Source organism: Symphalangus syndactylus, chromosome 3 (assembly GCF_028878055.3).
Source record: "Symphalangus syndactylus isolate Jambi chromosome 3, NHGRI_mSymSyn1-v2.1_pri, whole genome shotgun sequence".
NCBI lineage: Eukaryota > Metazoa > Chordata > Mammalia > Primates > Hylobatidae > Symphalangus > Symphalangus syndactylus.
The window spans coordinates 30,995,395-31,021,334 of record NC_072425.2 but is presented as its reverse complement, the minus strand read 5'-3'; the positions used below and the strand labels follow the sequence as shown (position 1 = coordinate 31,021,334).

Here is a 25,940-nt window from a genome sequence, read left to right as displayed (position 1 = left end):
AGATCATATTTGTAAAAGAATTAGCATAGTCCTTACACATGCATGCAAAGCATTAAATAAGTGGTACCTTTAATTACCCAGGAAGATGCAGAACAAGATGAAGCGTGTTCTCTGTATCTGTAACTAAGTCTGACAGACAGCCAACGCAAGGACCTGGGAGGAATTAATCAAATTATTAGGAGTGTAGAATTGCATTGAGAATATCAGACTGGGTCTGGCTGCCAGCGTGCTCCCAGCTGGACTGAATGGAGCTGAGATTGCTGGTGTGATGTCAGACCATCCCTTGCTGCCACTCAGGAGCTGCCTTGTGAGACAAAAATGTTGCTTCTTCGGCTCCTGCTACGTATAAGCAGGCCAATGCCACAGAACGCGAAAAACGATTAGCCAGTAGAGGCACGTGTGTTCTGAAGGGACTGATTGCCCAAGTAAAGCTCTGTAGTCAGAGGAAGAAGAAACACCCTGGCAGGAGTGAGTGCTGGGAAGTACACCTTTCACATCAGCATCAGCTGAGCACATTAGAGAATTAGGTACTTAGGTTGGAAGAAGCCCAGGCAATGACAGAGCGGAGAATCCTGCTAGAAAAGAGAGAGTTGGTCCAAGAAGCCTTGTGGGTTAAGTCGCTCTTCATCTGCATTTCCAAGAATTACTTCCATGATAATGGGCAGAGGGAGAATCAAGGAAAACTCATTTGCGTGGTCTGTTGAAACAGAGTAAGTCTGGAGTCATGTATGGGTTACTTGATTTTTATGCCCAAATAAGGAAGAGTCACTTGAATAGTTAAAAAAAAAAAAGTGAGAGAACTATGTAAATTCCACATAACAAGAAAAAGAGAATTTAAGAGACTCAGAGAAGAGCACACCTCTGAAAATGATCTAACACAAAATCTAGAAGACCATTCTGTTTGACAACCTCCATCTCATATAAGAAAATATGACCTTACACATCCACTTAGGCTGCCACAACAAAATATTACAGACTGGGTGGTCTGAACAATTTATCTCTTACAGTTCTGGAAGCTGGAAAGCCCGAGATCAAGGTGCCAGCATGGCGGGTTTCTGTTGAGGGCTCTCCTCCTGGCTTGCAGATGGTCACCATATGTCTGGACATGATGGTGAAAGAGAGAGCAAGCTTTCTGGCCTCTCTTCTATTAAGGGCACTAATCCCATGGTGGGGACCCTACCCTTATGACCTCTTGTAACCCTGCTTACCTCCCAAAGGCCCCATCTCCACATGCCATCACGTTAGGAGTTAGAGTTTCAACGTATGAATTTGAGGATGGGGACACAGTTCAGTCCATAGCATGACGCCTGTGAAAAGGGAGCCGGAAGTTGTTTGGTGAAAAAGCAACCGAATAAGAAGGCAAGGAGAGAAGAGTGAGACGAGGAAGGATTTCAGGGAAGCAGAAAACCTAAGAATAGAATTAAAACCTACATTCTGTGTAGTAAAGAGCCGAGTTTATCTGCAAAATTGGAATTAGTGATGTGAAGGATGAACTTGAACAGATGAAAGATAATGAGAGGAAAATATGATAAATGGGGAGAACAGGAAGCTGGTTTCAGATAATTGATGTTATAGTACCAGTGGCCAGAAACAGTGCTCCTAAGATCTAATAGAAGAAAAATTTGCTCAGCTAAAGGAAGACCTGCATATGCAGATTTAATAGGCTCATCATGTGTCAGATAGATTTGGTATAAAGAGACCTGTACCTCCATAGATCTCAGTGACTTTTTAAAACTATAGGAAAAAAAAAAACTATATAAGCGTTCAGGCATAAAAAAGCAAGTTACCTATACGTGAATTCAAGGTGGACTTGCCTCAGACTTCTCTTCAATACTACATCTTAGAAGATAATGGATAAGTTTTGAAGGGAAAAAGTTGTAATCTAAGAATTTTACATCTAGACAAATTGTGGTTTGCGTGTAAAGAGAAAAGCAAGGGCTTAAAAACATACTTATTTTTCGTATGTACCCATCTTCACAAAATTATTTGAAGATACACTCTGGTGAACTAAGTTGTAGAATACATGTAAAGACTCAATTGTGAGAAATTCATAGTATAAGAGGAACTGTGAGTAGTAAAACAAGATAAACTAGAAGTTAGTTTAAGATGTTCCAAATCTGATTATAAAATTGCAGAAGGCAGATTATTCTAAAATATTAAAAATGAGGGTTTAATTTTTTTTTATTTTTTATTTTTTTTTTTGAGACAGCGTCTTGCTCTGTCACCCAGGCTGGAGTGCTGTGGCGCAATCTCAGTTCACTGCAAGCTCCGCCTCCTGGGTTCACACCATTCTCCTGCCTCAGCCTCCCAAGTAGCTTGGACTGCAGGCGCCCACCACCACACCTGGCTAATTTTTTTATATTTTTAGTAGAGACGGGGTTTCACCGTGTTAGCCAGGATGGTCTCCATCTCCTGACCTTGTGATCCGCCCGCCTCGGCCTCCCAAAGTGCTGGGATTACAGGCGTGAGCCACCGCACCCAGCCAAGGTTTTATTTTTTTAAAAGGAAGGAGGAATTGGGGAGGGCTACAGTAAAGTAGGTTAAGCCTTCCTATTCATAGTGTGGCTCCAGACCAGCAGATCAGCATTCCTGGGAGCTTATTAGAAATGTATATTCTTAGGCCCTACTCGAGACCTACAGGATGAGAATTTCTCCAGCAAGCTATGTTGTAACAGTCTTTCCAGATGATTCTTTGACATGCTAAAGTTTGAGAAACACGGGGTTAAACTACCTTTCTGAATGGTGATAGACAGAAAAATGTCATTTCCCACTTGACTATTAACAATTAGAGAAATATATCTTATATACTGTCTAATTGTCTAAAACAATAGAGAAAATTGGAAAATAATGGAATATCAGAGAATAATGGAAAAATAAAGAGTTCGTATATCAAACAAATGGGAATTAAGGCAGCAATCAGAAAGGGTGGAGCATGAAGAAGACTTGTAAAACCAAATCAATTATAGCAATAAAAGCAAATGGCATAATCTCCTTTATTAGAAGGCAAAGCTTGTCAGGTTGATGTAAAATAATCCAGTTATTAATGGTTTATTAGAGACATTAGAGACAAGGTTAATTCCTTATCTTTACTCTGCACTTGAGCTTTTCTTTCCGACTTCCAGAACTAGATTAAATTCCCTATCATGGGTTTTTATAGCACTGCATATGTCTCCTTGAGAGCACTTACTGTGGATGGAGTTTTAAATTTGTCTGAGTGACTCTTTGATTTTTTGATCTCCTTTTGTTAGACTGTAAACTCCTTGAAGGCAAGAACTTTGCCTGTTTTTGCTTAGCATTTTGTGCCAGCACTTGGCACAGTACCTGTTTAATGAATGACGGTATGAGAAAATATAGGGACATGTCTTTAGGTACATATAAACAAATAGAAATCAGGATCTGACAAATTAATTATCAAATGATTTATGCCAGACAAACTAATAAAACGGAATAATTAAATGTTACAGCATGAGTTCTTAAACTTTCCCACACATCAGAATTTTCTGGAGGGCTTGTTAAAACATGGATTGCAGGACACAACACCTAGAATTTTTTTTTTTTTCAGTATGTCTTAGGTGAGTCCTAAGAATTTGCATTTCTAACAGGTTCCCAGGTGATACTGATGTTGCTGGTCCAGGGACCGCACTTTGAGAAGCACTGTGTTGGAAAATAGTTTTATGTTACTAAATACAGTTCACAGTGAAGATTTTGATCCCATGAGCCTTTAGGTATCAAACAACATTGTTTCCAAATATACAAAATAAATTTAGAAATATAGTGAAGTGGAAAGATTGATCACAATATTTAGTCTTTGACAGAGCAGGTAGACACACAAGGTTGTATAGAATTTAAATAATTAATACAGTCGATCTAATAACTGTGAATCCTACAAAGAGCAAGTAACTTACCATTTCCAATGTTTATGAATCAGTTACAAAAATTATTTAACTACTAAAAATTCTATAGCGAGAGAGAAAAACCATAAACAGACTAATAAACCAATTAAGAAAAAATTAATTTTAACACGTATAACAAAATGTTGATATCCTTAATCTACAAAGAGTTTAGCAATTTCATAAACATCAATATGCCTGTAGAAATGCTGGCTGTAAACACAAAAGGAAAGTCACAAAAGAAAAACAATAGTTAATTAAACAGGAAAAATAATCAATTTCCTTAGAAATCAAAGAAGTGGAAAGTAAAATCAGTGTAATACAGTTCTTCTCATCAGATAGGCAGAATTTAAGAAGATGATAATACTTAATGCTGGCTGTAGTGTGCATAAACAGTCATTTTCATACCTTTCTGGTTGGGATGATGGTGCTATGGTTATCAAAGGCCTTAAAAATACATACCCTTTCCCTCTCTTGAATTTTTCCCCAGGAAATAATGTGCAAAAATTACATGGAATAGCCTTTATTTTGTGATAATGTGTAAAATTAATGGGTAAATGTGCAAAAATTTCTATAAAAACATGAGTCACAACATTTTTTTTAATAGGGAAAAAATTTTGAAACAATCTCAGTGTCCCTTGGTGTAGGGGACTGGCTCAGCAAATTCCAAAGTCCAGTGGGAACCATGCAGCCAGTAGATGCAGTAGAGATCAATATTTATTGATTGGGCAAGATGTCCACAAAGTAATGTCGATTGAATACACCAGATTACAAAGAGGATATCGACCAGGACTGGCTAATTCAGGGCTCACAGGAGCCAGACAGGTGGTATCAGTGAGAGAAGCACACCCCAGATGAGACAGAATGAAAAGTGGGGACCAGGGCACCCTCCCCCAAGGGGGTAGATGCTGCTCTTTGTTTGGGGGTTACAGATGATTGAAATTTCTCTTTAGTTTTTATTTTGTATTTATATTTATCAGTATTTTATAATTTTCCCCCAGTGAACAATATTACATCAGACATTTTTAAGAAGAAAGAAGTTAGGCAGTGCCAAAAGAGAGGTAAAGATAAAGTCGGGTGGGACTTGAGAGGAAGAAGTGACCCCTGCTGCTAGTGGGTGGGGGGTGCTTGGGGGCAGGGAAAGTCCTGGAGTTGAGGGGACCCCGGGTGTGGCCACTGCAGAGGGCAGGGCTTGCAAAGGGGCTGCTGAAGAGGTTGGTGTTGGAGGTCAGCACATTTCTTGAGCACCGGGGCTGGGGTGGAGCGATGTGCCAGGTACTGTTCTAAGCACTTGCCATCTAAATTTAATCCTCACAGCAATCCTACAAGGTGGTCCTATTACGACCTCCGTTTTATAGATAGGAAAACTGAGGCACAGAGAGGTTAAGAGACTTGCCCAAGGTTACCCAGCTCGAAATGTCTGAGCTGGGATTTGAATAGGGGTCTTCTAACTCCAGAGTCAGAATTGATTCTAGTTGATGGTCCCAGAATGGGGAGGAGTTTTTTGGGGGGTGGGCGCACGCTGATGCTTCTTGGTGGGGGCCAGTTGCCCATTCTTACACCTTCGTTTCCTTCCTGGACAGAAACTGGCAATTACACCTGTGAATTCTGCGGCAAACAGTACAAGTACTACACTCCCTACCAGGAGCATGTGGCCTTACACGCCCCCATCAGTGAGTACCTCCTCCCGGTGGGGATGGGGGTTGGGGGACCAGGCACAGGGTGGGCCAGCCCTTGGCCAGGCCTCTAGAATTTGGCCAGGAAATGGTGAAAGCAAGTGAGCTCAGTTCTGGGTCAGTCTTCAGGTGTTAAGTCTGACCCAGGGCCACCTGTCTACAGTGGCCGGCATAGCTGAGAAGTCCCCCTCTTAAGCCAGAGCAGAGTCCGAGCCCTCCCTTAGTGGACTCAGAGTCCTGTGCCCACGTGATTGGGGTGAGGAGGGTGGACATCACTTGTCCAAGTCCTGCCGTGGCCCTCTTCTAGGTTACCGCTACATCACAAGGTTTATGAATCTCCACCCCCAAAGCCAGTTCCCCGTGATGCAGCTTCAGTCTGAACAGATGTAGGAAGGAGCTCAGGCTAGGGGCATGGTTAACTGGACAGGAAAGCTCCCTCTTGGCCCTTGATGGTGGGAAGCTAAGGAGGTGGCAGGAACCCTGAGCTGGGAGTCAAGCCCTGGCTGTTAATCCTAGCTGAGTCCCAGGCCTGCTTGTGACCTGGGGCAGGTCCCATCCTGACCCTGGACCACCATCTCCCACTCTGACCACGAAAGGAAAGGGCTCTAAGGGCCCTTCCCACAGGGACATCCTCACCTTCCATCCTCCTGGTGCCCGTGAGCCTACCTTACTGATTTCCCAGCTCCTTTTCTGGATATTAAGAGGGGTCTCCATCCTCAGATGCCCGAGTATATGAGCTAGGGGGCCCGTCAGCCTCCCTCTCTTTCATGTACAGGTGCAGAAACCAAAGTCTGACAGGGGCGGGGCTTATGCAGTCTCAGGGCAGTAGGGCTGGATGTTTAGCAGTGTTTTTGGAAGTGTTACTGGTTTTGTTTCTCACAGCAGAGCTGTGGGGATCCCTCTCCCCATTCTGTGGATGGCAAGACTTTGGTCCAAACAGAGAGGGAGGGTTTACCGAAGGTCACTGGGGGCTAAAGCCCCTTATAGTCTGGGAAGGCCCAGGTCCCTCCTGGAGCCCTGCTGTTGGGATACCAAGGGTATTGGATAGGGAGGGAGAAGTATTCAGAGCCTGGAGAGTGGTGTAGGTAGCTTCCCCAGGAATTCCTCCCCTCTGGGCAGAGTGGCAGGGGCTGAGGGGTCTTCCCGTGGGCAAGAACTCCAGTCCTGAGGTCGAGCACTGGGCTGAGATTCTCATCCTTGCTTGCCCCTCACTGCTTTGTGACCTTGTGCCTGTTGCTCTCCTTCTCTGGGCTCGTTTCCCATCTGTGAAAGCTGTTTAAGGTCTTTTCAGCCCAGGATCTGGATTATAGACATCTCTGACATGAGGTACCTGCTATGGCCCCACTAGAAGAATCCATTTCACTTCCCAGCCTGGGCTATATGGGTCATTCAGTACCCACCACAGAGCCAGATCTTGTGTGGAGAGAGAGAATGCAGGATTCCACTGGGTAGGCACCGACGGTCCAGTTGACCCACTTGTGGTGCTGATGCCCAGGCAGCAGGGCTGTGGTCAGGCTTGAACACCATGGCCTGCACCTTTCTGGGAATCCAGCTTTCCATAAGCAGGTACAGGGCAGCCATGTCTGTGTTATCCAGTGAAGCAGCAACTGCCCTGCTCCCTGGTGCCCAGGCTGGATGCTACCTAGAATGCACTTTCAGTGAGGTGTTAGCTACAAGGCCAGACTATAACCTTGGGTTCAGCACTATCTTCAGTGCCTCCTGGGACAAGTTGAGTAAGGCCATGGAGTTAGTAAGATAGGGAGCTTGGCTTTGAATTCCGGGAGGCAGGCTCCAGGCCCATACTCAACCATGAAGCTATCCTACATCCCATGTCAGATGGTAAAGCAGAAAGGGGTGTGTCTCTTCCACCCTAAGTTTTTCCCTGACAGCCTGGTGCATCTCTCCTGAAAGGCTGTCTACTTTTCTTTCTCTGTTCCTCACTTTCTTTGCTTTCTGTTATGAACTCTCTTTCTTTCTTTCTGTATCTGCTTGTTGAATTAATCTCTCTGTTACCTACTGAAGTCTGGGGACTCAGGAATCATCTGTGTTTAAAATACAGCATGAGAGATTTAGCCTAGATTCAAGAGAGAATTATTTATCCAAGGCTGTCCAAGAGATAGCTCCTGCAGTGGCCTCTGTCTGGTTCTAGAGATTTGTGTGCCAATGGACTCCTTGTGGAGGCAGGGGCTGTACTTGAGGGCTTCATCAGGTGGTATCCAGGGCTGGGACTTGAGACTCTGGGTCTGGTGAGTGTCCATAAGGACATAGGCTGACTGTGGAAGAATTTCTTAGAATTAGTGTCATAGAATCTATATTCTTTTATGTCTGACTTCTTTTGCTCAGCAGAATGTTTTTAAGATTCATATGTTATCATATTCTTATATGTATCAGTTCATTCTTTTTTACTTCTGAGCAATATTCTATTGTATGAAAATACCATTTGTTAGCCATTTACCTGTTAATTTGGGTTGTTTCCAGCTTTAGGCTATTATAAATAAAGCTGCTATGAAAATGCTTATATGAGGATTTTGTGGGCATATGTGTTCATTTCTTTGGATAAATACCAAGGAGTAGAATTACTGGGTCATGGGGAATAGTATGTTTAACTTTTTAGTAAGTGACAAACCATTTTCCAAAATGACCATAGCATCTTTCACTCCTGCCAGCCGTGCCTGTGAGTTCCACTTGCTCCATGTTCTTGGCAACATTCGATGGCATTGGTCTGTTTAATTCCAGCTATTCTAGTGAGGGGATAGTGGAATCTCACTGTGGTGTTAATTTGTATTTTCCTGATGACTAATGACGTTGAACATCTTTATATTTACTTATTGGCGACTTACATATTTTACTTTGGAAATTGTCTGTTTAGGTCTTCTGCCCATTTATTTGGTTGGGCTATTTGTCTTTTTTATTATTAAGTTGTAGGAGTTCTTTATGTATTCCAGTAGGCCTGGGTTCTTTGTCAGATATATGTACTGTGGATTTTTCTCCTAGTCTCTGGCGTGTCAGTTGATTTTCATACAGCGTCATTTGATGAACAGATGTCTTTCCTTTTGATGAAGTCCAGTTTATCATTTTTTTCTATAGTTAGTGCTTTCTGGGTTCTACCTCAAGGATATCCTTGCCTACCTCAAAATGGTAAAGATATCCTCTTTTATTATCTTTTAGAAGCCTTATAATTTTAGCTTTTTCATTTATGTCTGTGGTATATTTCAAGTTAACTTTTCAAATGATGTGAGGTATGAGTTGAGATTCATTTTATTCCGTACAGATACCTGGTTATTACAACACCGTGTGTTGAAAAGATTATCTTTTCCTATTGCATTGCACTGGTACTTTTGTGGAAAGTTATTTGAATGTATAAGTGTAAGTATTTTTCTCTTCTGTTGGCCTGTTTGTTTATGCCTATTCCACATGATTTTACTTAAAGCTTTCTAGTAAGTCTCAAATCAGCTACTCTTAGTTTTTCGGTGTTGTTATTTTTTAAGACTATTTAGCTATTCTAGGAACTTTATTCTTCCATATTCATGTTAGAGTCTTCTCTAATTCCTACCAAAAAAATGCAACTTGGAGTTTGTTTGGGATTCTATTGAATCTATAGATCGATTTGGGGAGAATCATCATTACAATAAATTGGGTCTCCCAATCCATGAACATGGTATATTTCTCCAAGTATTTAGGGCTTATTTAGTTTCTCTCAGCAGCAGTTTGTACTTTTCAGAGACATCTTGCACATATTTCATTCTGTATCTCCAAGTATTTTATGGTTTGTGACACTACTGTGACTTTTAAATTTAATTTTCCAATTGTCTTTTGCTATTGCATATAAAAAAATCAATCTTTGTGTATTGAATTTGTATATTGCAAATTTGCTAAATTTACTTATTAGTTCTAATAGATTTTTTTGTAGATTTCTTAGGATTTCCTTTTGCATATTGATGTCATCCACAAATAAAGACAGCTTTATTTCTTTCCTTCCAATCTGTATTCTTTTTATTTTTTTTCTTCCTCACTATTCTGGTTAGGTCCCTCCAGTACAATGTTGAATAGAAGACATTAGTGAATATTTTTGCCATGTTCCCAATCATGGAGTTCAGTTTTTCATTGTTAAGCATTGTGTTAGCTAAAATAGGTTTTTATAGATGCCCTTTATCAGTTGAATAAGTTACCTCTTATTTATAATTTATTAAAAGTTTTTCTTATAAATTGATGTTGCATGTTTTTTTCCTCCATCTTTTGAGGTGATTCTATGGATTCTTATATTCTCCTTTGTTAGTACTGGTGAATTACAGACTTAAAAAAAATTCACCATTCCTATACTTTATTAATACACATTAAGAATATCAGAAAGTCAAACTGTAAAGTGAACTGAAGAAAGTTACAACCTGGGGATGATTATTCTTTGCCAGATAAAATGACTTCCTTCTTTGAAGCTTCTGTTTTTTCTTAATAGGATATATTTAAGTTGTATAACTTGATTATTTCATATGTATACATTGTGGAATAACCCCACAATCAAGTTCTTGCATAGGCATCTAAATTACTTAAAGATCCAAGGTTAGTTGATAGAGTAATTTGTTTTTAAGAACATGTTTTCCTCTCACTTCTATCTAAAATTCCTCAGGATTTTACTTTGATATCACTCCCAAAACTGTCTCCTCAAGGGCGGGGAACTACAGTCCTAGGATTGGCAGAATGCCCCATATTTAATCAGTGGTATGTTAATGAAGGTCATAATTAAGAAAATGAATATTTCTGGTGAAGCTTTTAAAAATATATTGATTGAAGTATATTGTCATACAATAAAGTGCCTGTTATTTAAAGTGTACAGTTTGGTAAGTTTTGACCTATGCATGCACCCATGAAACGGTCACCACAATCTAATTAACATACCCATCACCCCCAGCGGTTTTCTCATGCCTTTTTGTAATTTGCTTACCACTTCCCCATCCCAAGGCAAACACTAATCTGCTTCCTATTACTGTAAATTGGTTTGCATTTCCTAGAATTTTACATATATGGAATCTCACAGTATGTAAGTATGTATTTTTGAAGGGAGAGGTCTGGCTTCTTTCACTCTGCATAATTATTTTGAGTTTCATCTATGCTTACATGTATCAGTAGTTCATTCCTTTTTAATTGATGATGAGTAGTATTCTATTTCCAGATATACATGCCACAATTACTTTGTTCGCTTATGGGTGGATATTTAGAGTATTTCTGGCTAGAGTTCTGGAGCTAATACAAATAAAGCAGTTATGAACATTTGTGTACAAGCCTTTGTAAGGACAAATGCTTTTATTTCTCTTGGGTAGATACCTAAGAATGGAATGGCTGGATCATATGGTAGATGGTTGTTTAACTTTTAACAACAGCCAAATTGTTTTCCAAAGCAGTTGTGCCATTTTACATTCCAACCAGCAGTACAATTTTCTTTTCTTGTAATGTTCTTGTCTCATTGGGTATCAAAGTAATGCTGGCCTCATAGAATTGGGAAGAGTACTCCCTCCTCTTCAATTTTCTGAAGAGTTTATATAGAGTTGGTATTATTTTACGTAAGTATTCTATAGAATTCAACAGTTAAGCTTTCGAGCCTGAAATTTTCTTTGTAGGAAGGATTATTTAGAAATATATTCCATTTCCAAATATTTGGGAATTATCCAGATTTTTTGTTGTTATTGACTTCTAATTAATTCCATTGTGGTCAGAGAACATATTCTGTATTTTCCAGTCTTCAAAATTTATTGAGGATAAGTTTTATGACCTATCTTATGGTCTCTTCTGCTGCGTGTTTCATGTCCACTTGACAAAAAAAAAAAAAAAAGCATCTCGTATTGTCAATTAGGCTAAGTTGGTTGATAATGTTGTTCTATACTCTTTCCCACTTTTTTTTTTAATTAGTTTGTTTTACCAAGTTCTGAGAGAGAAGCATCAAAATCCTCAACTCTAATGGTGGATTTGTCTATTTCCCCTTTTAGGTTTGTCAGTCTTCGATTTATGTAATTTGAACCTTTGTTATTAGGTACACACAGTTAGCATCATTATGCCTTGATGAATTGACCCTTTATAAAGTCGTGCAATGCCATTCTATATCTCTGGTAATGCCTGTTGTCCCGAAATTTCCTTTGTCTGTTACTGTAAGCCATGACAGCTTTCTTAGGATTAGTATTTGCATAGTATATCTCTTTTCATCATTTTATTTTAATCTACCTTTATCTTTGTATTTGAAGTATGTGTATGTAGTTGGTTCTTATGCCTTTCTTTATCCAGTCTGGTAATCCCTGCCTTTTAATTGAAATGTTTAATTCATTTACATTTAATATACTATATTAATATGGTTAGATTTAAGTTTACTATCTTGTATTTTTTCTGTTTGTCCCATTTGTTCTTGTTCATTTTTTTGTTTTCGTGCCTTCTTTAGTATTAATCAAGTATTTTTTAAAAATGCCTCTTAGCTTTCTAGCCATAACTTTCTTTAGTGGTTTCTCTATGATTTATAATATACATGTTTAATATGTTACAGTCCACCGTGAATTTATATCATAGCACATTACATATAATATAAAAGCCTTCCAATGGTGTACTTCCCATTTACTGCCCTCCTGTTCTTTGTGCTATTTTTATCATACATTTATGCCTACATGTGTTACAAACCCAACAATTACTCTTAGCTTTAAACAGTAATTTGTTAAAGTAACTGAGAAATTAGAAAATGCCTTTTATATTTACTTACATATTTTCCATTTTCTTTGCTTTTCTTTCCTTTGTGTACATCTGAATTCCATCCATTATCATTTTCTTTAATTCTTGAAGAACTTCCTTTAACATGTCTTATATTGTAGATCTATTGGTGAAAGATTCTCTCAACTGAAGATGTTTTTATTTCACATCTTTTTTTTGAAGGATTTTTTTTCTGGATATAGAATTTTAGGCTGATAAATTTTTTTTACATTTAAAAATGTCATTCCTTTGTCTTCTAGCTTAAGTTGTTTCTGATGAAAAGTCAGAGATCATTCTGATTGTTATTCATCTATATTTAGTGTATCTTTTTTCTCTGGATGCTTTTAAGTATTTCTTGGGTTACTAGTTTTTGGCAATTTCATTATTTGTGTTTATCCTGTTTGAGATTCATTGAGCTTCTTGGATCATGAGTGTACATTTTTCATCAAATTTGGAAAATTCTCAGCCAGTATTTCCAAATATTTTTCTTTCCTAATCTCTCTTTTCTCTCTTGTTGAGACTTAATTACATAGATGTTTGATAATCAATAATGTTTACAGATCAACTGAAGCTCTGTTCATTTTTTTAGCCTTGTTTTCCCTCTGTGCTTCAGTTTGAATAGATTCTATTGCCCCATCTTCAAGTTCACTGATCTTCTCTTCTGTGGTGTCTAATCTGCTTTATTAGAAAAATCCATTAAGTGAACTTTTTATTTCAGCTGTCATATTTTTCATCTAAGTTTCATTTGGTTTATTTTTATAATTTTTATTTCTCTTCATTATTTTTCATCTTCCCTGTCATTTCTGTATGTTTCTGTTAACTGGTTTTTCTCTTGATTACTGGTCACATTTTCCTATGTTGCCTGGAAAATAATTGTTTCTTCCATGCTGCATCCTGGGAATGCTGTGTTGTTGACTTGATTTTGTCTTCCTTTGAAAAGAGTTTTGTTCTGGCAGGTAGTTAATTACAAATCAACTCAATACTTCAAAAGTTGTTTTTTAAGCTGTGTTAGGGCAGGTCTAGAATAGTTTTTATTCTGGGGTTAGAACAGCTCTTCTAAGGCATGGCCTTTCTGGCCGTTTCTTAGCTGAATGCCTGAAGTATTGAGCAAGGTCTTGCCTCTGGCCAGGGGGTACTCCAAAATATCTCCTACTCTTGTGTGACTTTTGAATCTTCACTCACTTCACAGCACCCCCACCCCCATCCACCATTAGCTATTTTTTGCTAGGCTTTGCAAAGACTCACTCTGCACAAATACAGTTTGGTATTCAGCCAGATTTCAAGGGGGCCCATCTGCACATTTCTGGAGTTCTTTTTTGTTGCACAATTCTCTCTTCTTTGTTAATTTGCCGTGAAAATTCTAGCCACTTCAAAAGCCCTGAACTCAGATCACTGTCTCCTTCGTTCACTGAGATGTTTGGGCTCCACCTCTCTCTGCCCTGGTCCAGAGGGGCTCCCCAGGCAGAGAGCTAGAGTGACCATAGGGCTCACATCATGTCTTCTCTGCTGAGTCACAGTTCTGTACCGCCTTTGTCCAACTTTATAGTTGAATATGGCAGGAGGCTAGTCTTGTACCAGTTACTCCATCATGGCCAGAAGTGTGAGGTCTTCAGTTCTCTTTCTAAGATGAAGATCCATGAGGAGGGGTTCCCAGGTTAACTCCTCTTGCATCCCATCTCCCATTCATCTCCACCTCCAGCCTTTGAGCACATGATTCCATTTGCCTCCAATGCAGTTTCATCCTCCTCTACCTTGTGGAAGTTTCGGGGAAACCCCCTGGCCTCTCCACTCCCTTGATTGTGTGGTTGCTTTTCTTGAATCCTTGCATTCTCTAAATTTTTTTGGTCCGGTTAAATTTTCAGCTTTCTGGAAAGCAGACCACAGTGCTCTGTTATTTTTTAGATATCTCTTGTCTGTAGATATTTCATGTGTGTTTCCTACAGGGGAAGTCAGCCAGTCTGTCTGAGACTCTTTCATGCTTTCTCAGGAAGAGCTCAGGTAGGAATTCCAGCATGACAGCGTTCCCTGTGAGGTCAACAGAGGGAGCACACTGTTAAGTAGAATGAGTCAGGAGCCTGGGACATTGATCCTGGCCCATCCCAACCCACCCTGTGACCCAGAATTGATAGCCATACCTCTCTGAGCCTTAGTAGCCCCATCTGCCTTATACCCTTGGGACCACTGGGAGGATAACATGTCAGATAGCTTCACGGTACCATTATGTGCCCTCATTGGGATCCCATCTTTGACGTGCTCTTCTTCAGCAGTCCTGACCTTAAATTTTCTGGCCGCTCATGCATTGATACACGGATTCCACAATGTCTCTTGAGCACTGTGTTTCAGGGAACGTGCCAGACACTCTGCGCATGGCGGGCAAGGCTGGCAGAGTTCCTGCTCTCTTGGAGCATACACGCTAATGGGGAGAGAGCCATTGTTCAAAGTTTATACTGTGTGTCATTACTGACACAGTGATCAGTCCTTGGAAGGGAAGACAAGAGGGGACTGACAAATAAATGGTCCCAGGTGGGGAGTTTTGGGGGAGTCAGACTCCCTAAGGAAGAGATCTTTAAGTATAGTATGCAGGACCAACAGTCAAAAGTTTGAGGGAAGAATGTTCGAGGCAGAGGGAATAGCATGCACAAAGGCTATGAGCTTGAAAGAGAAAGGATATTGTAGGATATGAGAAGGCAAGGAGCTCAATGGCCTGTGAGGAAGCTGGAGAGGGGAGCAAGTCCCAAGCGGGGTGGTCAGATCACACAGGTGATGCCCTCAGGCCTATGATACCATGTGCTTTATGCATATTCCGGAGCTCCCTGCCACAGGGAAAGAGGGGGCTGTCTCCCTCAGAATGCCAGGATCTTTACAGCAGGAATTGTAGACTCTGTAACGGGACAATCCAAAGGGGCTCCTAGAGTCATTCTGCGAGGATGGAGCCTGAGGCCTCAGAGGGAAAGCAGCTTGATCAGGCTGTTGCTCAGAAACTCTGATCCTGTGTGGGTCACTGCCATGGAGAGCAGAGGAGTGCACGGCCTTTTGCCAAAGGCATCCTTGCACAGCCGGCAGACTTGAGCCCTGTCTCATCTCAGCACTAACTTTGTGTGTTGCCGTCAACAAACTTATTATGTCTGTGGCCAGAATAAGCCTTTGGGCCTTGGGTTTTTTTTAATCTCTGAAAAATACCAGTAATAGCTGCTTACATTTGAAGAGCAGTTTATCATTCAGGATGCTTCTGAGACTTTCTTGGATTCCCACAAAGTGCCCGTGAGGCTTGTTATGCAGAGAGGGTCATCCCAGTGTTGGTGGAGTCGAGGGGGGAAAACAAAGGCCGAGAGAGGGGAGGTATAGTCTCCAGGATTGCGGAGGCCGAGGGTTACAGAGCTGGGCTTCAGAGGTGGATTTGCCTCACCCCAGACTCAAGGCTGGTTCCATTACAGTGAATCGCCAGCTGTGGTCCCCAAACTCTGCCTCACACAGGAAGCCAGCAGAGATATTAGAAATGGACTCCGGGTGCCTATTGCAACATTGAATGTGTCGGTTCATTCTGTGGCTTAAAAAAAAATTGGAAATTATGAGACAAGCAATACCCTGGTGGGACCCAGGGGCCTCTCAGTCTCTTGGCTCAGAAAGAGAGAGAGAGAACAGGAGAGAAGATATACAAGTGTCCTTTGCTACCCAGACCTCTCAGTTCCTGATTTAGGAAGGGAGAGTCCCAAGAGTGGCAGCTCAGGTCGCAAGGGACACAAGTGTTTTCCGCAGACTGAGGCCTTGGGATTTGTTTCTGGGGCCGGAGTGGGCCGATGAGGGCTTGTTTAAGTGGGGCATGACTAAAGAACTCCCTGCTCCCGGTATCTGGCCACCACTGTAGGCGAGGAGTGGGTGACCCTCCGCGGGGGAGAACGGGCAGCCCCAGTCCTCACAGCTCACCCCATGCACCAGCGTGGTAAATGAAGGACCGTAGAGTAGCTTTTTCTTTTTGCCACTCAGTTCCTCTGTGACCTTGGACAAGGCCCTGCATCCTGCTTCTTTGGGCCTGAGCTTCGCCATCTGTGCCAGGAATGAGCAGAGGTGGCGGGCCAGGGGGCCCTTTCATTTGGGCTCTGCAAACAGTGCCCAGGACGGACGCTGTCTTAGGAGCAGGGAGATAATGGGGCCTGCCTCCACCTGCCTGGGCCAGGGAGCAACAGCCAGGTCCTTCGCTAGGCAGGTCAGGACTGTGGCCAGGCACTGAGTCAAGACAGTACCCTCTGGTGTTACTAATTCTTGGGGGTTCTATGAGCCTCTGGTCAGTACCAAAGGGCCCTCGCTTCCTCTTGCTGCCTAGCCCCCTTCCTGCCCTCAGGGAGAGTTGCGGATTTTGCATGATCTCTGAATGAGAAGACCACTGCCCCCTCCTCTTTCGTTTTTATGGTGGAAGTGTGGCCAGGTTCAGGGGTTGGCCACCACTGCTAAGGGTTCAGGGGAGGGTGAAGGAGGCCGACTGATGCTCTCCCAAGACCACCAGAGGTGGAAACCACTTGAGAGTCAGCCCCCGGTTCTCAGTGACTCCAGCTTCTACGGAATTTTCAGGTGAGGGAGACAGGGGGCCTGGGTAATGGTGATGCAGGGTTCCCCAGACAGCATCCAGGAACTGCTACACTTATTTCAATTAAAGCGTCAGGTGTCCCCTGAGAGCAACTGTTCCCAATCAGTGCCCACAAGGCGCCACAGAGCCCCTTGCCCTAAAACCTTGGAGGGACTATCAGGCCCCTCTGCCTCCCCCCAGCCCCGGCATGTCCCTGCCTGTCTGCTTCCTATTGTAACTTCCAAGCCAGCCTTCCTTTAAAGGAAAAGGAGCTTAGAAACCAACATTCTAGAAGATGCACTTGGGCCTGGGTTAACTAATTCAGATGCCCTAAGAGCCAGTCAGTCCAGAGACTGGGCTGGTCAAGGGTTATGGGTGACCTACACAGTGGGCTGGTTGGTGGCCTCCAGATAACTAAGCGTGAGCTGACAGAAGGTTCCAGACTCCTGGACTTTCTCTGGCTCCGAGTTAAGTGAGAATCCTTGTTCTCTTGGCACAAGAAGAGGTTGGACAGAGACAGTCCCAACCCTGGAATGTGGGGCTGGTGGCCCAAGAGGCCACTCACTCTGCCGGCTGGGAGGGCCCTCGGGGACTGAGAGCGTGACCCTCTCAGGTACTGCCCCCGGGTGGGAGCCACCGGATGATCCAGACACGGGCTCTGAGTGTTCACATCCAGAGGTCTCCCCGTCTCCACGCTTCGTGGCAGCGAAGACCCAGACGAACCAGTCGGGGAAAAAAGCTCCGGCCTCCGTGGTCCGATGCGCCACCCTCTTACACCGCACCCCTCCAGCCACCCAAACCCAGACGTTCCGCACTCCAAATTCGGGATCTCCAGCAAGCAAGGCAACCGCAGGTACCAACGGCCTATGTGACCCCCACACTTTCTGCCCCACTGCCCTTCTTACCACCTGCCACAGCTGTGCCTGGGGTTGTTGTTGCCTTGCAAGAGCAAGAATGGCAGTCCCGTAGTGATCTGGGACAAATCTGAGTCCCAGCTCTGCCTCTGGCTGGCTCTGTGACCATGACAAGCCACCTAACGTTTCTGAGCCAAGTCTTCTCACCTTAAATCAGAGGATTGTACAAGGAGGTTTGCAAACTTTTTTTTTTAAGTAGTAGAGTATTTTTTCCCAAATCATGTTCCTAAGGGGCCTGTTTTGACATTCTTCACAAGGTTTAAAAATTTTTTTAGTTAATTGCCAGCTTCTGAACATCAAATTTTATGTAAAACTTTTGATTTCTACCTGACATTGAAAAGTCAGATCTGGCGGTCCTGGACCCACTTTCCTACAGGGCAACGATTGGCTGCCTCCTTGAGTAGAGTGTGTGCTCTCCACTTTTCCACATCCCCACCACTCCCTACTGCCTCCCCAACACAATGGCCATGTGGCAGGTGTCATTTCTCATTGTGATCACACTGTTGTCTGTCTTACATCCAACCCAGTTCATCTGTTTCTGTTGCCTGCCTGGACCCTGTTGGCATGACTTTGCATCTCCCACCTTTCAGAAAACTTAATTTAAAAAAAAAGTCATTTCAACAAGGATCTGCTCTGAACAAAGCAGGAAAAGCCGGATGGTTGACCTAGATCTCTGGTCTCTTGCCCTCCCCCCTCTGTAGCACTACCTGTGAAACTCCTCCATGAGATACAGGCCCAGCAGGAAATCAGTGGATGCCACCATTTCCTCAGTTCACACTGCAAAGGACTCTGGCTCCAGAGGGGTAAACAGACAATAAAAAGTTCCAAGAAGTTATTTCCTCCAGAAAACCCTGGCCAGACACACTGTGTGCCGAGGACCAGCAGTCAGGAATTCTTAGATTCACCCTTGGATGGAACCAGCCCTGGGCCACCTGCTGGGACTTGTGGGTTGTAGGGCAGAGTGATGATGTGATGCCTCTGGGACCATGGGTCCTTCAGTTGTCCTCAGGAGAACAAAGCCATTTCTTAAATAAATAGATGATCCAGGTGAGAACTCAGGTAAAGGAACCACTTGGTTCATTCAGTGACTGACAACCCAGCCGAGTGATTATGCCATGCTTTCCTTTACTCCTCAGTTCAGGAGGCTAATTTTGGGCGAGGGTGTGATTCTTTGAAGATATGTTTATTGTGCTTAGATCTCCCAAAAGGAGAGTAGTCAATCAGCCTTTGAAGGTCATGGTTTTTCAGGTACCGTGTTGAGAAAAGCCAGTAGCCGTTGTGTTTTTCAACAATAGCATAAATTAGTTAGAAGCAGATTGGTCATCACGGTCTCATTGGTGATAGATATTGGCTCCACTAAATAATGGAATCATGGCTTTCAAATCTTGCTTTCTCTCTTGCACTTTGTGGCTGGGAGTTTTTATGCCTGTGGTTTCTGCAGAGGGTGGCCCACAGGGTGCGGTACGTGGCCGGTCTCCATCTTCAGTGTCTCTGAGTAGGCATTCAGCAAGCTATGGGACAGGCCTCAGGCTGCCTTCATGTGCCTCAGAAGACTTGTGGGTGGGGCTCACCTCTGGATTCACCAGCTGGGCAGGTCAGAGGGCATCCGATTGGGAGCAGGAGCCTGGATGGGAGGTAAGATAGTATGTGGTTGAGGAAGAAACTGTCAGTCACCTCCTCGTCCTGGAATAAGTGGCCCTTCGTGTGTGTATGGGCATGTCTCTGTGTGGGATTTCACCTCTGGTACTGCACATTGATTTTTCGGCCAGAGGTACTTATGGCAAGGCAAGCTATTCAAAATGTGCATTATCAGCTGAGCAGTGTAAGAGTTTGCAGCCTCAATTGTGGTAAGTTCTACCAGCATGCTGGTCAGAAGTCCTCCATAGATGAGTACCAGTCACCCAACGTACACAAGGATGAAGATGGAGTAGGCAGTCGCTTCTCTACCCCAGGCCTTTTTCAAAAGGAAGCACCTGCCCTCAAAGTGAAGTCTGATTCTCCCATCTTGGAGGGTTAGGAGCACATCCAACCCCAGAATCTCACTCTTTCCTCTGTTTTTTCACCTGTGAAATGGGAATGACAGTGCAGCCCTCACAGGGCTCTTGGGAGAATTAGAGGGACCGAGGATGTAAACTATCTGGTCCAGTGCCTGGTACATAGGAGGTGCTCAGCGAATGAGAGGCCTCCCCACCCCTTTCCCTAGACTGAGAACAGAGGGGCCTTCTGTGCCAATTTCTAGATGCTCCCTGGGACTCTCAGCCCAGGCATTTCACAGACACATTTTGAAGGGAGGGTCGTCCTTGTAATGTTAGCTGCAGCCTCTGCATGAAGGAGCCTGTGTCAGGAGATGTTGTTACAGTGGGATGACAGGGGTCGGGGGGAGGTGGGAATTGGGCAGGGCCTGCAGGCATTGCCTCTGGCTTCCTTTCCCATCGTTCCCATGACCATTCGCAACCCTGGTGCCCACAAACTAAGCACTTGCTCTTCCAGAGCAGGGTGGACCAGGTGAGAATGGCATTTCCCAAAGTGTATTCTCAAGATCACCAATTTTGTGAGATATTTCAGAATCTAATGTTTTAAAAATGGGGTTCTGTGAGAACCCCTCTTATGTTTGGGGAAGGCTAGGTTAAGTAAACTTAAATGGGTCTGTTTCCAGACAGACTTCTCAGAGCCTTTGATATCTTTGGGCAAGTTGTTTCTCCTTAAGAAATGGACTGGGTCAGCTGCACATCCCAAATTGACTTGTTCCCTGAGGTCCTTATCTCTTGGATCGTCTGGCATCCCCCTCATGCCCAGAGCACATTGGAAAAGCTGGGCTGTCTTCCAACTCAGATCATCTGTTTCAATACCTTCTGCAGGTGGGGGTGGGGGATACATTCATGGTTTTCCACCTGGTTGGACCCTATCTCTGCATTGCAGGGTTTCCAGAGAGCACTTGGGAGAGGGCAGGCCACTCAGGTAGATGGCAGCCTGTAAGCAGAGACACCCCAGTTGTCACTCAGGGGGAACCCATCCCTTCTGCTGGGGGAACACTGACCAGACTTTGCCTGGGTTTGGCCTCTGGGGGTGTGGGGCTGCCCCCACTCTCCCTGTCACGCCATCTGTTCCAGGATGCCCTCCCTGTCACCAGGGACCACCTAGCTGATGGAGCTGGAATCACCAGAAAACATGCTGTCATCATCTATGCGTTTTGGTGGGTCCTATGGCAGCAGAATCTGACAGGGAGTGGTGGGCGGTAGATCCAATGACTTGGTGTCACCACTGTGGCTCTCCAGGAGCCAAAGATGGGAGACTCAGGCCCATTTGCCATCTGCCCTCCAGCTGGATTTCATCTGTGTGTTTTTGGGCATGTCACTCCCCCTGCCCCTGTGCCTGGGCCTCCTGGGCACTGCCAGGAGGGTCTCTTGGGGCCCTGCCAAGGGACTAGGCCACTCAGAGGGGCCTGAGGAGGTCTGGCTTGAGGTCCCAGAGCCCTCACGAGAGCTGGTTGGCCCAGCAAAGTCCTTGGCCTTCACCCAGCCTACCCCTCCCTTGAGACCTAGTGCTGACCAATCACCATTGTTTTCTTTCTCTCTCCTGTCCCCCACCCAGCAGAAAGCGCTTTCAGTCGGAGAGTAGAAGGCAAAGCACAAAACCACTTTGAAGAGACGAACAGCAGTTCGCAGAACTCAAGCGGTGAGTGTGCCCCTTGACAGCCATCCTGTGCAGCAGCTGCCAGCTTCGCCCGTTGCCCACTGGCAGCCGCGGCAGCATCCTGTGGGCTGGAGTCTTTGTGGTGCCATCATCCATCCAACAAGATGATGGATCTTGTTGGGAGGAGGCTGGGAGCAGGGAATTAGAGGGAGACCACAGAGGCAGGAGGGGCCTTTTCTTCCAGGGACATTCTCTGAGCCTTGGGCATCAATGGACAATGCCTCCTCTCTGTCTCCGCCATGGAGAGAGCAGCACCCCTCCCCGTAGCCTGCGGCATCAACTCAGCTGACCCCAGATGGTTGGGCCTGAGAGAGCCACTGCTATGTTTTTAGGGTAGAAGTCTCAGCCACTTTCTTTACAGGAGAAGCAAAGGAAGTGCAGTAGAGAGAGATCTAAGAGGCCAGGCGCTGTGGCTCACACCTGTAATCCCAGCACTTTGGGAGGCCGAGGTGGGTGGGTCACTTGAGGTCAGGAGTTCGAGACCAACCTGGCCAACATGGTGAAACCCCATCTCTACTAAAAATACAGTAGCTTTAATCCCAGTTACTCAGGAGGCTGAGGCAGGAGAATCACTTGAACCCAGGAGGCAGAGGTTGGAGTGAGCCAAGATTGCACCACTGCACTCCAGCCTGGGTGACAGAGCGAGACTGTGTCTCAAAGAGAGAGAAAGAGAGAGAGAGAGAGAGAGAGAGCTGTGAGAGCCAGAGGCCCCAAGTTCTGGTCTCATTTTGGCCCTGGAGCCATTGGAACGAAGATTCCTTTCAAACCCCTACCTGCTCAAGTGGGTTTAAACTGAGGCTCTGAGTGGTCTCTGGCGCCCCCTGATGGCTGCTTCTTGCAGGACCATGGCAGAGCCCTAGAATGTCCAGAGCAGCAGACAAGGGGCCTCTCCCACCAGACCTGGGGTCAGCCTGGGGGGGCCCTGGCTGGTCACCAGCAGCCTCTGTCCGAGCAGGACACAGCAAGCTGGTCTGTACCCTGAGAGGCAGGGCAGGAGGGGAGAGGAATTCTCACATTGTGGTTACATTAGGGGAAGGCACCCACTCACTTTCTTGCATAGTTGAAGTTTAATTCACTACATATTAGGTGTCATCCGGTGCCAGGCACTGAGCTGGGCACTGCCTGGGTGTGGACAGGTGACGAACACATCACAACCGTCAGGGACCCTCTGAGACAGCCAGGAGCCCAGACTTGAGTGTGGAGGTATCTGCCTAGTAACAGGAGCTGCACTTCGGGTTCTTACTCACATGTGAACCCCAGCTCCACCACTTGCTAGCTGGTGACTTAGGCTAGTCTCTGAATCGCTCCTCTACTGTAAAGTGGCTTGATGAACACACATAGCCCCGTGGTGGTTGTGAACATTCAGTGAGTGCCTGGCACAGATTACATACTCAGGTGTTAGGGTTTTTTTGGTGGTGATAGTTGGTCATTTTAATTTTTTAAGTAAACCAAGTGATTTGATGACTGCTCTGCGGAAGGGAATGAGGTTTTGAACAATGTAATCCACACAACCTTTCCAAGAGGTGGGCCTGTAAGGGATGGAATGACTTGCCCAAGGCCACACAGGAATAAGTAGCAGCGCCGGGCTGGAACCGAGGTCTCCGGGTGTGCCCTGTGCTCCCAGCCAAGCCATGCTGCACGCCCTGTGCATCCCCCGCCCCCAGAGCTAATATTCACAATTGGGAACGATAGTGCAAGCACTGCTGCTGCTGCTGCTGCTGCTGCTGCTGCTGCTGCTGTTGGCAGCCGCCATTAATTGAGCGCTTACTGTGTGCCTGGCATGTGTTCAGAGCTTTATATGTCTTATCTGTCTTCCTCCTTTCCACAGCCCCATGGGGGTCAATGTTATTGTTATCCCCACTTTTTGGAGTGGGAAACTGAGGCTCAGGAGAGGTGGATTGCTGCCCTAGGTCCCCCAGATTATAAGTGGTGGAGCCAGGATTCCCCATCTAGTCCATCTGGCCCTGCTGTGCTGCCTGCTGCGTTTGAGGCTTGCCAACCTCTGGCAGTGCCAGGAAGTGAGGGAGAGATGCCAGCCAGCAGGAGCCCTCCAAAGCACAGCCGCTCTCGGTGGCTGCTCTGGTGTTTGGTACCAAACATCCCCACCCTGGTGCCAGAACCTAGAAGTAGCTGCCAGCTCCCTGTCCCGAAGTGAGCTGCCATGCAAGGATGTCTTCTCACCAGTACTCATGTGTCCTCACTCTTTCAGAGTGAAGGGTGTCCTGGAGGGATGGCAGTGACTTGTCTTGCCTGCCTGGTGGCCCCAGCACCCACAGTAAACCTTGATCCTCTGAAAGGCATGGCCTCTGTGTCAAGCCTCCCCGCAACCCCACGCCAGATTGTGAGCCTCCCTCTCACATGCTCCCCGCTCCTCTGAAAGCCCCATCTGGCTCACTGGTTATTAAGAGTAAAAATTATGACTATCAGCACAGAACAGCAGAACTAGAAGAGATGGCTAAACTGTTTCTCTTTTGCAGAAACTGCAAGTCCCCTGATTTCCAACCCTTTCCCTCTCCTACAGAGTAAGTGATGGTCCCATTGGGGGGCTGGAGAGGGCAAGGCAGGGCAGGGAAGGAACTCAGCCAGCCACGTGCTCCTGCAGCCTCCAGACTGTGTGAGATGGGCCTTGGGCCGCCCTCCTGGGCAGACCCGGCAGCTGGTGGAGGCAGGCGGAGGTCCAGCCCTGGGTGGGTGGAGCAGTTTGGACGGGGTGGGGCAGAGCCCTGACCAGCAGCAGCCTTGGCTCTGCTGCCCCAGCCCTGGCAGGAGCTCAGGCCTTCCCATTCACGGTCATCAGGCAGCCTCAGGACACCTCTTCCGAGCCCTATCGCAGCCCTCCTTTTTCTTCTTTTCCTTTCTCTTCTTCCCACCCCTCTTTCTTTTTCCTCTTCCTTCTCTCCTTCTCCCTCTTCTCTGCCAGGCACTGACGTGAGTGCTAAGAGCAGAGAGCTGAGTGATCCAGGCCCCTGCGCCCCTTGTGCCTGTTCCTATGCGTGCCCTCCCTCACTCCTCCCTCCCTCTCCTCCTCCCTTTCCCCATCAGATCCCCACTTCCTCCTGCTTCTCTGTGGATTTTCCACTTCTTACCCTTTTCCTTCTTGTTTCCCTTATGTCGGTTACCTTGGTTTTTGTTCATTCATACGTTCATTCATTTGTTCACTTGGCAAATAGTGACCTCATGTGGTTCCACAGAGAGAGCTGGGCTGTAATACCATGAGACTCAGTCTCTGCCCCAAGAGGGCCGTTGGTCTGTTGATGTTGATGTTGTCCTCCCTACCCCCATCTCAAGTGCGCCGAACGGTGGCTGGCACGCAGTAAGCACTCAAGAAATAGCTGCTCAATTGAGCTAATGGTCTCTCTCTGCATGGCTTCCCCTCTCCATCGTTCCTTCCCCCAGCTTCTCCCTCATGGGTCTAGTGACAGGGGAGGCAGGCAGGCTGGGCCCGGAGCCCTGAGCACAGAGACCCAGTGTGTGTTTGGGTTCCCACTTGCAAAGCTGCCTGCAGCCCAGCAGAAGGTGTCTGCGTTGGTTCCACCCCTCACGTGGCTGCCTCATTTCTCCCTCCAGAACCCTACACCTGCGGCGCCTGTGGGATCCAGTTCCAGTTCTACAACAACCTGTTGGAGCACATGCAGTCCCATGCAGGTAAGCAGGATACGGCTTCTCTCCCCTTCTCCTTCCTCAGTTCCTGCAAATTGAAGAGATGGTTAGGGCCTGACCTGAGGCCCCTGGGGAAGGCCGCTCTTTCCTGGAAAACGGTCACAGGACATGGAACCTGCTTGCAGGAAGCCCCAGTCAGTCAGTTATTAACACAGGCTGGTCTGTGCTCTGCAGGCGGGGACAGTGGGGAGGCAGCACAGGCTCTGTGGGAACACGGAGAGGTGGGACAGAGTTGAAAAGACTTCCTGGAGGTGGTGGCCTCTTGGTTGGGCCTAAAGGCCAAGTAGGAGCTAGCCTGGAGGCAAAATGTGCAGGTGAAAATGGAACATGGTTTGAGATCAAGGTGAGCAGAGGCAGAAGGTGGGGATGGAGAGCCATGCAGCCCAAGGCGAGCTGGGCTAAGGCCCGCCTCAGAGCAGAGTCTCATTCACTAACACCCTATGTCCCAAAATGCAGTTGCGCCCAAACCTGAGGACACATCAGAATCACCAGGAGGGCTTGCTTGAGCACAGATTTCTAGGCTCCATTGTGCGTTTCTGATTCAGTAGGTCTGCAGAGGTGGGGACTAGGATTTGCATTTCTGGTAAGTCTTAAGACAGTGCTGACGCTACTGGTTCAGGGACTGCCCTTTGAGAACCACTGCTCTGGAGCTACAGGTGCAGTTATCTGCTCTCTAGGCAGCCTTTTTATTACATTTCACCACGGCATAACACAAGTCTCAGGGAGACAGTATGTGCTGGAATAAGTAAATAATTCCAAATTCTCAGTGGTTAAACATACAGACCATTTACTTCTCACCCACATTATAGCCCAATGCGCATGACCT

General features: G+C 45.6%; 1 protein-coding gene across 10 annotated transcripts in view; it reads left to right on the top strand.

Annotated features, from left to right (window-relative positions):
- Positions 1-25,940, top strand: part of ZNF618 (zinc finger protein 618) — a 182,392-nt gene that overhangs the window by 136,964 nt on the left and 19,488 nt on the right. For 2 of the 10 annotated variants that reach the window (XM_055271365.2, XM_055271364.2), the window contains 4 exons: positions 5,474-5,563; positions 17,461-17,700; positions 21,353-21,436; positions 25,022-25,099. In XM_055271365.2, coding sequence (XP_055127340.1) covers positions 5,474-5,563; positions 17,461-17,700; positions 21,353-21,436; positions 25,022-25,099 — 492 coding nt within the window. Of the gene's footprint in view, positions 1-4,891; positions 4,952-5,473; positions 5,564-17,460; positions 17,701-21,352; positions 21,437-23,931; positions 23,977-25,021; positions 25,100-25,940 lie in introns of all 10 variants that reach the window. The other 8 variants (XM_055271372.2, XM_055271370.2, XM_055271363.2 and 5 more) reach the window with 7 other exon arrangements.